This window comes from Protopterus annectens, chromosome 8.part0 (assembly GCF_019279795.1).
Source record: "Protopterus annectens isolate FY-2018-M chromosome 8.part0, PAN1.0, whole genome shotgun sequence".
Taxonomy (NCBI): Eukaryota; Metazoa; Chordata; order Ceratodontiformes; family Protopteridae; genus Protopterus; species Protopterus annectens.
In genome coordinates this window covers 714,490,486-714,503,912 of record NC_056741.1, presented here as the reverse complement: position 1 = coordinate 714,503,912, position 13,427 = coordinate 714,490,486, and the positions used below count along the sequence as shown (strand labels likewise).

At 41.3% G+C, this 13,427-nt stretch overlaps 1 protein-coding gene across 2 annotated transcripts in view; it reads right to left on the bottom strand.

Moving 5' to 3' along the window:
* Nucleotides 1-13,427, bottom strand: part of ASH1L (ASH1 like histone lysine methyltransferase) — a 3,741,676-nt gene that overhangs the window by 3,405,984 nt on the left and 322,265 nt on the right. For both annotated transcript variants that reach the window (XM_044080164.1, XM_044080163.1), the window contains exon 2: nucleotides 10,649-11,222. In XM_044080164.1, coding sequence (XP_043936099.1) covers nucleotides 10,649-11,089 — 441 coding nt within the window. In that variant the 5' untranslated portion in view covers nucleotides 11,090-11,222. The remainder of the gene's footprint in view (nucleotides 1-10,648; nucleotides 11,223-13,427) is intronic.

Genomic DNA, 13,427 nt, shown 5'->3' with positions numbered 1-13,427 from the left:
ACTCAGGCCGACTGAGGGTAAGCCTGACAGAAGGATAACCCAAGTGTAATGACTGCAACAGTGAAACACGAAGAACATCACCACGGTGGACTGAAATTAGGCTTGCACTATTTTTGACAGTGACCCCCTAATACAGACTTCGGACTACATCCTTGGGGCACATAATGCGCAATACAAACAGGAGTCCATTGTTGTGCTTCAGGCAGAGCCAAAAAGGCACTTATTATGGAAATTCTTATGTGGCACCTGTTATCTACACAATGAGCAGTTACTTTAACAGGCAATTCTTCTAAACTACACTGTGCATCAGAAAATAGTTATTTATCAATAAACATTAAACAAGATAAGAAAGAAATCCCCCTATGGGGGTACTTACCGGTCTCCGAAAGAAAGACAATTGATGGACTACACATATTACAGACAGCATACAACCAACACAAAGTACACTGCAAGAAAGATCTGAAGATGGCACTGGATGACAACATCCCCAAATCAGGAGGAGGACGGCAGAGTGATCCCTGGGGGTCAGCACAGCTCTGGGGAAACTGGTAAGGAACAGGCTATGTGCAAGCAACACCTCTGAAAAGTGAGGGCTGTCACATGCATGGCTGTATATCAAAGAACCACCCTGGTGATTCTACACAGGATGCAGCATGATTTGACTGACAGAGGTGAACAAAAGAAACTGTGATTTACCACCATTGGCACAGAAACCAGAAAGTGAGCGAAAGCCCCCACTCCACACTTTCAAAAGACAATTTAAGTATCAAATCTTCCTCTTATGGCTGCCTGAGCTCGTGGTTATCATTGAAACACCTAAGCAAATGCTTCTGGGACATACCCATCAACTTCTAAGCAACAAAAAAGCAGTAAAGCGAAACACTAAAGCATTAAGAATGTCAAAAATCACATGGAGGAGTACTGAATACAAAACTACTGAAAAGACTAACAGCAAAAAAAAAAAAAAGAACAAACTGACCTTGGAATAAATTAATTAGCAAATACCACCAGAAAGTAATCTGATATGCAGGGTCTGTTTTATCTGAGTGACAGACTAGAGCAAAACCTCAGCTTTGGCCGGCTAAGAACTTGGTTATATTCAACTGAACGTATAAGAGAATTTAAGTACCTTTATCTGCACTTTAAAAAAAAAAAATACAGTATTTAATTTGATTTAAACTGTGTTGAAGGAATATTTAACTGAACTGGCAGTTTTTCTGCTCTTTAGTAACTTGAACAGAAGCTAGTATTTGCTGAATTTTGTTATTTGCTAGTAATTACAGGTGTGGGGGTAGCCACATTCTTTGATTTCATGTCCTTGCCTAGTTAAGTGGTGCATTGTGAAATATTTTCTGCTTAAAAACCTCAGCTTTGGCCGGCTAAGAACTTGGTTATATTCAACTGGACGTATAAGAGAATTTAAGTACCTTTATCTGCACTTTTAAAAAAAAAATACAGTATTTAATTTGATTTAAACTGTGTTGAAGGTATATTTAACTGAACTGGCAGTTTTTCTGCTCTTTAGTAACTTGAACAGAAGCTAGTGTTTGCTGAATTCTGTTATTTGCTAGTAATTACAGGTGTGGGGGTAGCCACATTCTTTGATTTCCTGTCCTTGCCTAGTTAAGTGGTGCATTGTGAAATATTTTCTGCTTACAAACCTCAGCTTTTGCCGGCTACGAACTTGGTTATATTCAACTGGACGTATAAGAGAATTTAAGTACCTTTATCTGCACTTTTTAAAAAAAAAAAATACAGTATTTGATTTAACTGTGTTGAAGGAATATTTAACTGAACTGGCAGTTTTTCTGCTCATTAGTAACTTGAACAGAAACTAGTGTTTGCTGAATTTTGTTATTTGCTAGTAATTACAGGTGTGGGGGTAGCCACATTCTTTGATTTCCTGTCCTTGCCTAGCTAAGTGGTGCATTGTAAAATATTTTCTGCTTAAAAACCTCAGCTTTGGCCGGCTAAGAACTTGGTTATATTCAACTGGACGTATAAGAGAATTTAAGTACCGTTATCTGCACTTTTTTTTAAAAAAAAAAATACAGTATTTGATTTAACTGTGTTGAAGGAATATTTAACTGAACTGGCAGTTTTTCTGCTCTTTAGTAACTTGAACAGAAGCTAGTGTTTGCTGAATTTTGTTATTTGCTAGTAATTACAGGTGTGGGGGTAGCCACATTCTTTGATTTCCTGTCCTTGCCTAGTTAAGTGGCGCATTGTGAAATATTTTCTGCTTAAAAACCTCAGCTTTGACTGGCTAAGAACTTGGATATATTCAACTGGACATATAAGAGAATTTAAGTACCTTTATCTGCACTTTTTTTAAAAAAAATACAGTATTTAATTTGATTTAAACTGTGTTGAAGGAATATTTAACTGAACTGGCAGTTTGTCTGCTCTTTAGTAACTTGAACAGAAGCTAGTGTTTGTTGGCTGAATTTTGTTATTTGCTAGTAATTACAGGTGTGGGGGCAGCCACATTCTTTGATTTCCTGTCCTTGCCTAGTTAAGTGGTGCATTGTGAAATATTTTCTGCTTACAAACCTCAGCTTTGGCCGGCTAAGAACTTGGTTATATTCAACTGGACGTATAAGAGAATTTAAGTACCTTTATCTGCACTTTTTAAAAAAAAAATACAGTATTTCATTTCATTTAAACTGTGTTGAAGGAATATTTAACTGAACTGGCAGTTTTTCTGCTCTTTAGTAACTTGAACAGAAGCTAGTGTTTGCTGAATTTTGTTATTTGCTAGTAATTACAGGTGTGGGGGTAGCCACATTCTTTGATTTCCTGTCCTTGCCTAGTTAAGTGGTGCATTGTGAAATATTTTCTGCTTACAAACCTCAGCTTTGGCCGGCTAAGAACTTGGTTATATTCAACTGGACGTATAAGAGAATTTAAGTACCTTTATCTGCACTTTTTAAAAAAAAATACAGTATTTAATTTGATTTAAACTGTGTTGAAGGAATATTTAACTGAACTGGCAGTTTTTCTGCTCTTTAGTAACTTGAACAGAAGCTAGTGTTTGCTGAATTTTGTTATTTGCTAGTAATTACAGGTGTGGGGTAGCCACATTCTTTGATTTCCTGTCCTTGCCTAGTTAAGTGGTGCATTGTGAAATATTTTCTGCTTAAAAACCTCAGCTTTGGCCGGCTAAGAACTTGGTTATATTCAACTGGACGTATAAGAGAATTTAAGTACCTTTATCTGCACTTTTTTAAAAAAAATACAGTATTTAATTTGATTTAAACTGTGTTGAAGGAATATTTAACTGAACTGGCAGTTTTTCTGCTCTTTAGTAACTTGAACAGAAGCTAGTGTTTGCTGAATTTTGTTATTTGCTAGTAATTACAGGTGTGGGGGTAGCCACATTCTTTGATTTCCTGTCCTTGCCTAGTTAAGTGGTGCATTGTGAAATATTTTCTGCTTAAAAACCTCAGCTTTGACTGGCTAAGAACTTGGTTATATTCAACTGGACGTATAAGAGAATTTAAGTACCTTTATCTGCACTATTTTAAAAAAAATACAGTATTTAATTTGATTTAAACTGTGTTGAAGGTATATTTAACTGAACTGGCAGTTTTTCTGCTCTTTAGTAACTTGAACAGAAGCTAGTGTTTGCTGGCTGAATTTTGTTATTTGCTAGTAATTACAGGTGTGGGGGTAGCCACATTCTTTGATTTCCTGTCCTTGCCTAGTTAAGTGGTGCATTGTGAAATATTTTCTGCTTACAAACCTCAGCTTTTGCCGGCTACGAACTTGGTTATATTCAACTGGACGTATAAGAGAATTTAAGTACCTTTATCTGCACTTTAAAAAAAAAAAATACAGTATTTAATTTGATTTAAACTGTGTTGAAGGAATATTTAACTGAACTGGCAGTTTTTCTGTTCTTTAGTAACTTGAACAGAAGCTAGTGTTTGCTGAATTTTGTTATTTGCTAGTAATTACAGGTGTGGGGGTAGCCACATTCTTTGATTTCCTGTCCTTGCCTAGTTAAGTGGTGCATTGTGAAATATTTTCTGCTTAAAAACCTCAGCTTTGGCCGGCTAAGAACTTGGTTATATTCAACTGGACGTATAAGAGAATTTAAGTACCTTTATCTGCACTTTTTAAAAAAAAAATACAGTATTTAATTTGATTTAAACTGTGTTGAAGGAATATTTAACTTTACTGGCAGTTTTTCTGCTCTTCAGTTATTCCCAGCCACCCTCCCTGTTTTTGTTTTGGTGTTAATCTTAGTGGCCCTGAAACTGCCCGCCCCTCAGCCTGCCTCTGGGCTCATCTCATTTGCTCACTCAACTGAGTGCAGTGAGATCATATTCTGATTTCAGGCACTCCCACAGTGTACAAAGAGAGCATCTGGGAAACAGACAAAAAAAATTAAGCTTATTTCCTGCCTTTCCTGTTAAGTGGTATAGACTATTTGTAGGCTTCTGAGCCCCCAAGCCCTTCTGTGTTTGAGTGAAGCCTTCTAGCTTTTTTTTTTTTCTTATAACTATCCAGTTTTCTAGTTTCAGCTCTCAAATCTGTTTCTTTGATCTCAGCACTTGTTCAGATTAAAAAAAAAAAATTCATCTGCTTTTACTGTACTTGTGTTTCTACCTACTTCATTTTACTTTTGCATCATCTTAAAAATACTCAATTGTATTTATTACTGCTTGGTGTAACTCATTCTAAGCCTTTTGGTTTAAGCACTTGGGCTTCGGACCAGTTGTTTTGCACTGAGAGGGTTTGTGGTCTGCACTGTTGTGGCAGAACAGGCAGCTTACATCCTTCTAGGTTGGGAACTGCTGATTGAGGGCTCAGTGTCTGTTATTCTAAAAGTGTATTAATTCTGGTTTAAGCACTTGGGCTTTCAGGCCAGTTATTTTACATTAAGAGGGTTCGTGGTCTGCACTCTTGTGGGAGGAGAGGCTGGACTCTGCCCTTCTGAGCTGGGAATTTCTGGTTAAAGGCTTATAGTGCATGCATATCTGAACTGCTTCTTACTGAAGTCGGTGCGCCTTGTTTGCTGTGGCATAGACTGGATTCGGGCCTGCTGGATCTAGCTTTGTTTGTGTAATTTGAGCACTAATCCAGACATTCTCTAAAGTATTCAATTGTATTTATTACTGCTTGGTTGTAACTTGATTAAAGTGTAGCTATCATTCTAAGTCTTTTGGATTAAGCACTTGGGCTTCAGACTAGTTGTTTTACATTAGGAAGGTTTGTGGCATGCACTGTGGTGGCAGGACAGGTAGCTTTCATCCTTCTAAGTTGGGAACTGCTGATTGAGAGCCCAGTGTCCAAGTGTATTAGTTCTGGTTTAGGCACTTGGGCTTCAGGCCAGTTATTTTACATTAAGAAGGTTCGTGGTCTGCACTCTTGTGGGAGAAGAGGCTGGACTCTGCCCTTTTGAGCTGGGAATTTCTGGTTAAAGGTTTATAGTGCCTGAATATTTGAACTGTATCTTACTGAAATTGGTACACCTTGTTTGCTCTAGCATAGACTAGATCCAGGCCTGCTGAATCTAGCTTTGTTTATATGCTTGTTGTTTGTTTGCTTGTTATTTCCTGGAAGCTAATTCCACCTAATACGGCTTCTCAGCTTCTGTGGATCACTAGTGATATCTGCATTGCTTACTGTACTTATTTCCTTGTTTCACTTGAAAGAAAGTTACTGTTTGTCGTTTTTGCATTTAGTTACTTGTAACACATGGCACTCAAGTTACCTGGCACTTGCTCACTAAAGCAATTATATAAGTCAGCACTAAAAATTAAAAGCACTACACCCTCACTCCCCACTGGCCCTTGTTTTCAATTATTAAGGAATTCCCAATATTATTCTAGTATGTCCAAAGGCCAGTTGTCAATCTCCTCTCCGGTCCAGCTGGTGAATCTGGGAATCTTGAGGCAATGTTATAACTGCCTCATGTACACAGACAACCCTCTCCTCATCCCACATAACACAAATACTTGTGAGAGTTGCAGCTATTTAGCCAAACTGGAGGCTGAGCTCTCTCAACTCAGGACTGGCACGACCAGACAGGAGGAGAAGGCAACTACACACACCACAAAACCAGCCTCACATAATGCTACCACACCACTGAATCAAACACATAAACACACAAAGACATACTCGGAGGCTCTGAGTAAAAATTTACCTAAACAGCAGAGGCCTCCAAAGCAGACACCCAAACAACTGCTTCCTCAAGACACCCCACAAGCAACATATAAACCACAAAAGCAGTGTGCAAAGCAGTCACAGCCCTTAAGGCCAAATACAACAACAAACATACTTGTCATAGGTGACTCCATAGTCAGACACACTGACGTCCCACTCACCAGACTGAACAAGGAGAGGGCCACAGTAAGCTGCCTATCGGGCACTAGAATCCGCCACATAACACAAGCACTCGGGTCACTCCACGGCAAGTACAAATATGACACAGTCATTGTCCATGCTGGTGTGAACGACCTGAGACGTACCTCCCTGGACTACATGAAAAGAGACAGAGGAGCTCTCTGATTATGTAGCCCAGGCAGGTATGACCCTAACCCTGAGCAGTATCCTTCCTTCACCAAGAATGATGCCACAATATAGAGACAAGATGATCAGCTTTAACAATTGGCTTAATGTCTGGTGTCATTCAAAGGGGATCCAGTGTCTGTCTGCCTGGGATGACATGCTCGACAAGCCACGCTGCTTCGCAAGGGACGGCTTGCACCTGTCACCCCTGGGATTCCGGATATTGGCTAAGGCTCTTGCCACCCCCATAGTGCCTTTTTTAGGCAAGGCTCAAATTCTAAACCTACCACCCTAGAAAACAAAAATGGGAAGAAACTGAGGGTAATGCTGCTCAATGCCAGAAGTCTAAATCTCAAAATGCACGCACGCAAGGCCCTTCTCAGCATGGAGAACATAGATGTCTGTGCTGTAACAGAAACCTGGTTCAAGGCTCCTGAGAGCACCCCGGCACTATTAGGTTTTACCTCATATCATGCGTTCCGGCCCCAAAACCCGGACCACACCACAAAAGGAGGGGGTGTATCCATATTCATAAAGGATACCCACACCTCCAGGTTGGTGGCAACGCACGAAGCTTTGGAAACCATCCAGGTGCAACTAACCATAGGCAAAACTGCTCTACAAATTGTAGCACGCTACAGGCCACCCTCTCAAACTCAGGAACCCCACACAGCCTTCCTGAAGACACTGGAGGGTATAAAATGTATCTCCAAACACCATCATATTGGGTGATTTCAACTACCCGAATATAGACTGGGAACATTACTCAAGCCCTAACTTTCTAGCCCAACGGTTCCTGGAGTTCATAAATTCAAATGCCATGGAACAGCTAGTCACTGTTCCCACGAGAGGAGAAAATATACTAGATCTCATTATCACAAACATGAGGACAAAATGCTCCACACCAGAAGTATATCCCTCATTGGTGAGATCTGATCATAAACTAATCTCACTGGAAATCCACATCCCGCCCCCACCCCAAACAAAAAAGACCACAGTGAAGAACTTCTCTAAAGCAAACTTCACACTACTCAAGACTGGTGTGGTATCCTTCAAGGCCCCTGAGCCAGTGGAAACCACAACCCAAGCTGCAGAAACGCTTACAAATGCCTTCTATGAACACCTCCAGGACTGCATGGATCAGGCAATCCCAAATAAAGCCAAGACTCTTTCCACAAAGGGCAAACGTCCAGTCTGGTGGACCCTAGCCATTAACAAACTTTACAATAAGAGGAGAAAGCTATTACATGATAGAACAAAATCCATAAAAGGGAAGTCACCCCTGATCATTATTAGTAAAAAAATACGAGCACTCAAAATCAACTAAGGCCAATTTTGAGAGAAAAATTGCCATGGATTCAAAGGACAATCATAAGGCCTTTTTCAGCTATGTTAGGAACCTGGGTGGAAACTCCCAGATATGCTCAGAATTAGTCCAAAATGATACAAAAATCACTGAACCCACAGACATTGCCAACATACTGGCAGACAGGTTCAGTGCAAACTTCACCCCCCTCTCCCCCCCTAAAGGAGAGATAACTATCCCAGCGGAGTGTAGCCTCCCAGACATCTCAAATGCGCAGGTGAAAGCTGCTCTGTCTAAAGCTAAAAACACAGCATCAATGGGACCGGATGATGTCCCCGGCTGTGTGCTATACAAGCTAAATGAGGAATTAAACCCGCACATAAGGCAGCTGTTTAATCTCAGCCTTACCAGAGGATACGTGCCCAAGGAGTGGCGTACGGCAACTGTGGTCCCACTCCACAAAGGCGGTGCCTCTACGGACCCTGGTAATTACCGCCCCATAAGCTTAACAAGTCTAGTCTGCAAAGCTATGGAGAGGATCATAATGGAGCTCATAAACAAAGATATAGGGGACTTGCAGACATTGGACCCGACCCAGTTTGGCTTCGTCAAGGGAAGATCATGCCTTTTGAACTTGGTCGACTTCTTCGAAACAGTCACCAAGGCCATTGATGAGGGAAAGGCAGTCCATACACCCTACCTTGACCTTGCAAAGGCTTTCGACACAATACCCCACTCGGGTATTGTAGAAAAACTTACCAGCTTAAATGTAAACCCATATGTCACAAGATGGGTTGCAAACTGGCTTAAGGACAGAACCCACAGGGTTAGAGTTGCTGGCGCTATGTCAGACTCCAAGCCGGTCACAAGTGGTGTCCCACAGGGCTCGGTCCTTGGCCCCCTATTGTTCGGCATCTACTTCTCAGAAGTAGAGGCCAACATGGGAGGACTTTGGCTGACAAAGTGTGCAGACGACTGCAAACTGGGCGCCATAGTGGAAAGTGCATCGGACACGGATATCCTTCAGAAGGGACTCGTGGAAACAGATAGCTGGTGCCAGAGCCATGGCCTTAAGTTAAACGCCAAAAAATGTATAGTCATACCCTTCGGGAAAAACAAGGTAACCCCAAGCTACCATATAGGTGGCAATCCACTAAGCACAGAAGAGGTTATCAGGGACCTGGGGACCCAGGTTGACAGTGGCCTTTCTTTTGACACTCACGTTGCTAAAGTGGTTAGAAAGACCTTCTACAATGCCCACCTGATCATGAAGGGATTCACATCCAGATCTAGTGAGGTCATTGTTCCCCTGTACTCTTCACTTATCAGACCAATGATCGAGTACAATGCCCCATTCGGGATGCATCTCGCCCGACATCTGCAGCAATTGGAGAGACCCCAAAAGTTCCTCACCAAAAGGATAAAGGGACTCCAAAATCTGTCATATGCTGCCAGATTGAAGAAACTCCAGCTCTATTCAGTCGCATACCGTCTGCTCAGAGGTGACATGTGCCTGACATACAAGGCCATGTCCAACCCGGAATTAATGGACATGCTCCACCTCAAAAAATCCAAATCCACCAAAACCACTAGAGCAAGTGACTTAAACCTTAGCACGGATATAAATAGGACGTGCTGGAGGGATAGATTTATCACTCAGAGACTCCCTATGCTGTGGAATAGAGTCCCGGTCCATGTGAGGCAGAGCATCTCGCTGGCTCTGTTCAAGAGAAATCTTGACCTGTGGATGGGAGATCGTAGGTTTACCCCGGGAATCATCTCTGTGTCACTGCTGGACAGAGGCACAACAATCTAATGGGCACAGTATTTTTTCATATAAGGGGTGGCGTAAGCCACAAAAATTTGGGCTAGGCTTATAAATGCCTTGGGGCAGATAGCCTAGTATAAACCTATGAACCTATACCTGGAAATGGGTCCTCAGCTGCTGAGCTTTGTGTGGAAAAGTGAGAACAGACTGACAGCCTTGCCAAGTTTTGTTGGCCTTACTCAGAATGATGAAGAGGATAGAATAGAACTCCAATCTCAGATCAGCTAGCTACACAGACGGCACCAAGAATAAGAAAGATAAAGACCCAACCTAATCAAATTACCTTAAAATTAATGTACAACAGAAGAAATAGAGTGACACAAAAAGCAGACTGGATTAACCAGGAATGAAACTTAAAGGTCTCAATCAACCAGCTTTTAAAAATAGCTTAACACACACATACACCCACCCACAGACAGTGAGATTGCTGTAATCTACCTGACACAGATCTGGACAGGGGATGTAAAATTCATAGCATCATGGGTAAAGGGTAGAGACAGAGGTTGCCTGGAAAAGTTTTAGTGGCAAGGTTGAAAATATTGTCAGTCTTAGTATATCTGGTGATGGAGATAAAAATCCCAACAACATATCACTGTGGTACTGCATGCACAAAAGGCACATAATTATAGCAATACGATTTCAGCCCGTATGTGCAGATAATTTGCCACTCCATCCTCCAGGTTCTAAAGTCCGTATTCATAACTAAAACAAAGTATGCAAAACAAAAATGAATACTGACTTCTAAAAGTACATTAGAATGTCCCCTTTTAACATACTCTGCCATCACAAATGCAGAAGTTGTTTAAAACTCTACAACTCAGCAACAAAGAAATTCCAAACATAAAATGTTTTAAGTTCTCAATATCTCAGCAGAAAATTTCTGAATTACTTTGCATTTGGATTCCACATACATGCTAACATGGACAATGACAAATTATTTAATCTAAGTAGTAACATTTCTCTTGGCACATCAGCTGTTCACAAAAATGGTTTACCTGATTTTTAGGAAAGTGTTCTTTTTCAGTATCCAACTTCCCACTCCTTGGGATTTTCCTTGAATGCTTCATTGTTTTTATGGCAGGCCTACAAACAAAATTCTCAAGGCTCTTTGGTGGTTTCTTAGTTCTTTTGGCCTGAAGCCCTATTTTCAGTTTCAAGTTACCTTCAGAAAAATTAGTCTCCTTGACAGAAAACTGATGCTCATCATTTGCTGCACTGTGCTCACACCTAGCATCAGTTGTATCACAGTTAAATTCAGGTTTGCCACACTCCTTCTCTCGTCTTTGAGCCACACCATCCTCTTCCTCCTTTGTGCCACTGTTCAACTCCTTATCTCCAATAGTATTCAACGTGCTACTTGCAACTGTAAGACTTTTTATTAAACCCTTCTCAGAATCAGATGCAGATCCAAAAACAGTGGTGGTTCTATGTTCCATACCAGGCACAGTGAATGGCCTTCAACAAATAAAAGTTCCACGGAACCAACTGCTGGCCACAACAATCACAGTGCAACTTCTCCCTTAAGTTGAGAAATGACTTTTACAACAAGAGGAGGCAGCATTCCATTCCCTGTGAACAGAAAAAAACAGGAAAATATTAACCTTTTTATAATCTGACAAAAAATGTTTACATATGCTTAAATAAAATCAACAGAACTACTGATAAATTTAAATCATATCTGCCTCTCTATGAAATCAGTTGGAGCACCTATTCCAAGAAAAAGGTTTTAGACATTATTCCTGTAATCTATTGGACTCCAGTTTTTCACACACTTTGCAATTTTAATTCACAGCATCTCACGGTACTCCATGCATGGTTGTATCTCAAAGAACCACCCTGGTGAATGATTCTACACAGGATGCAGCCTGGTTTGACAGAGAGGTGAACAAAAGAATCTATGATTTACCACCACTGGCACAGAAACCAGAGGAAGAGCAAATACCCCCACTCTCCACTTTCAACAGCTGCCCAATGTGCCCCAAACTGCTGCCAACATAGATACTACATGGAAACATTCACACAGATGTTTTTGAGGAAACTACAAGCTCGGTCAGCAGGAAAAAGACAATTCAAGTATAAAATAGTCCTTTTCTGGCTGCCTGAGCTCACAGTCATCATGGAAACACCTATGCATATGCTTCTGGGACATACCCATCAACTTCTTTCCTCAAGAAGTTTGGACAAACCCATGGCTCAAAACCATGAACATTTTTTAAAAAAATTTGTATTGCTATTTATTATTATTATTACTGTTATTATTATTTGTCTTTAATTACTGGGAAAAGTCCGACTGGGTAATAACCATTTTTAACGGAGGCAAGGGAAGAAAAACTTCATTTGCTTACACTGCATTATACTAAGTCCAAGTAAATACAGTAGCTACATTTCTACTTACATTTATACACAAGCAGTAGTTATACTTACACATTCTAAGACTTTAGAGAGGTGAAAGTTAAAGAGAAAGCCATGTGCAACTTAGTGGATTGTACAGGCAGAACTTGTGTATAAAAATTGTTTTGTCATTTCAGTGAGAGGGTGAGAATATTCTGTTTAAGGAGAGTAACGTACAGTGAACACAAAGTCCTAACCTTGTGATCAGCATGTGCAAGAGCAGGATTGGTTAAGATGTTGCTTAAAAAGAGTTAGGTACTTACCATAACTTGGCATCTGTGCTATCCGGTGTCATTATTCAAAGATGGGTCTTGGATCAGACGTCAGATCTGAGCCAACGCTTTCTCAGACTGATCCAGAACTCAAGCTCTTCCCCTTCCCATAAACCCCCGCTACCTTCTAGCCCTCAGGTTGAGTTTGCTAAATTAGCTGGAACGCAGAAGCCAAAAATGCCTCATCAAATACAAGCCACTTCAGCCATGCAAGTTCCCCAGAAGAAAGGGGGATGGGAAATGAGATCTGGAATGGGACCCAGCATCCAAGGTAGATACTTTAGATACAACCTTAGGAAGGAGAACCACACCTGACAAGGCCAAAAAGGAGCAATGAGGATGAGAGAGGTCTTCAGTTGACAAGTTTTCTGTAAGACTGTGTATTAGGGGAATAGGAGGATATGCATACAGGAGACTCGGAGGCCAATCATGAACCAGAGCGTCCCTGGGTGACTCCCCTGATTGGGGGATCAGGGCAAAACAATTGCTGCATTTGTGGTTGACTAGGGAAGCAAAAACGTCACAGCTTGGTTGACCCCAATGGTCAAAGATTTTGCCTTGCCAATGACTGATTCAGGAACCACTTGTGAGGACTAAAGATGGACCTGCTGAGTTTGTTGGCCAGCAAGCTGGAACTCCCAGGTATACAAGTTGCAAGAAAAAAAACACCTGGAAGACATCGCCCATTCCCCACACTTTCATCGCCTCACTGCACAGAGGATAAGACCATGTTCACCCTTGCCTCTTGATATACCAGACAACTGCCATGTTATCAATATGAATTGCTATGGTTCCCAGATGGAGGCATTCCTGAAAGGCTTTGAATGTTGACTGCTCTCATCTCCAGGACATTTATGTGCAATTTCGTCTCTATGGGGGACCACGCGCCTTGAAGCGCCCTGCCCTGAAAATGCACCCCCCCCCCTCCAACAAGGAGGCATCCGTGGTCACTGTGACCATGGGGAAGGAAAGACAAAATGGCCTGCCTCGAAATAGGTCCAGAGACTGAAGCCACTAAGCAAGATGATTACTGCACATCTGAGTCAACTTTATTGTCAGACATGGGCTGAGATGGAATGGACCACTGGAATGCCATGATCTATTGGAGAGC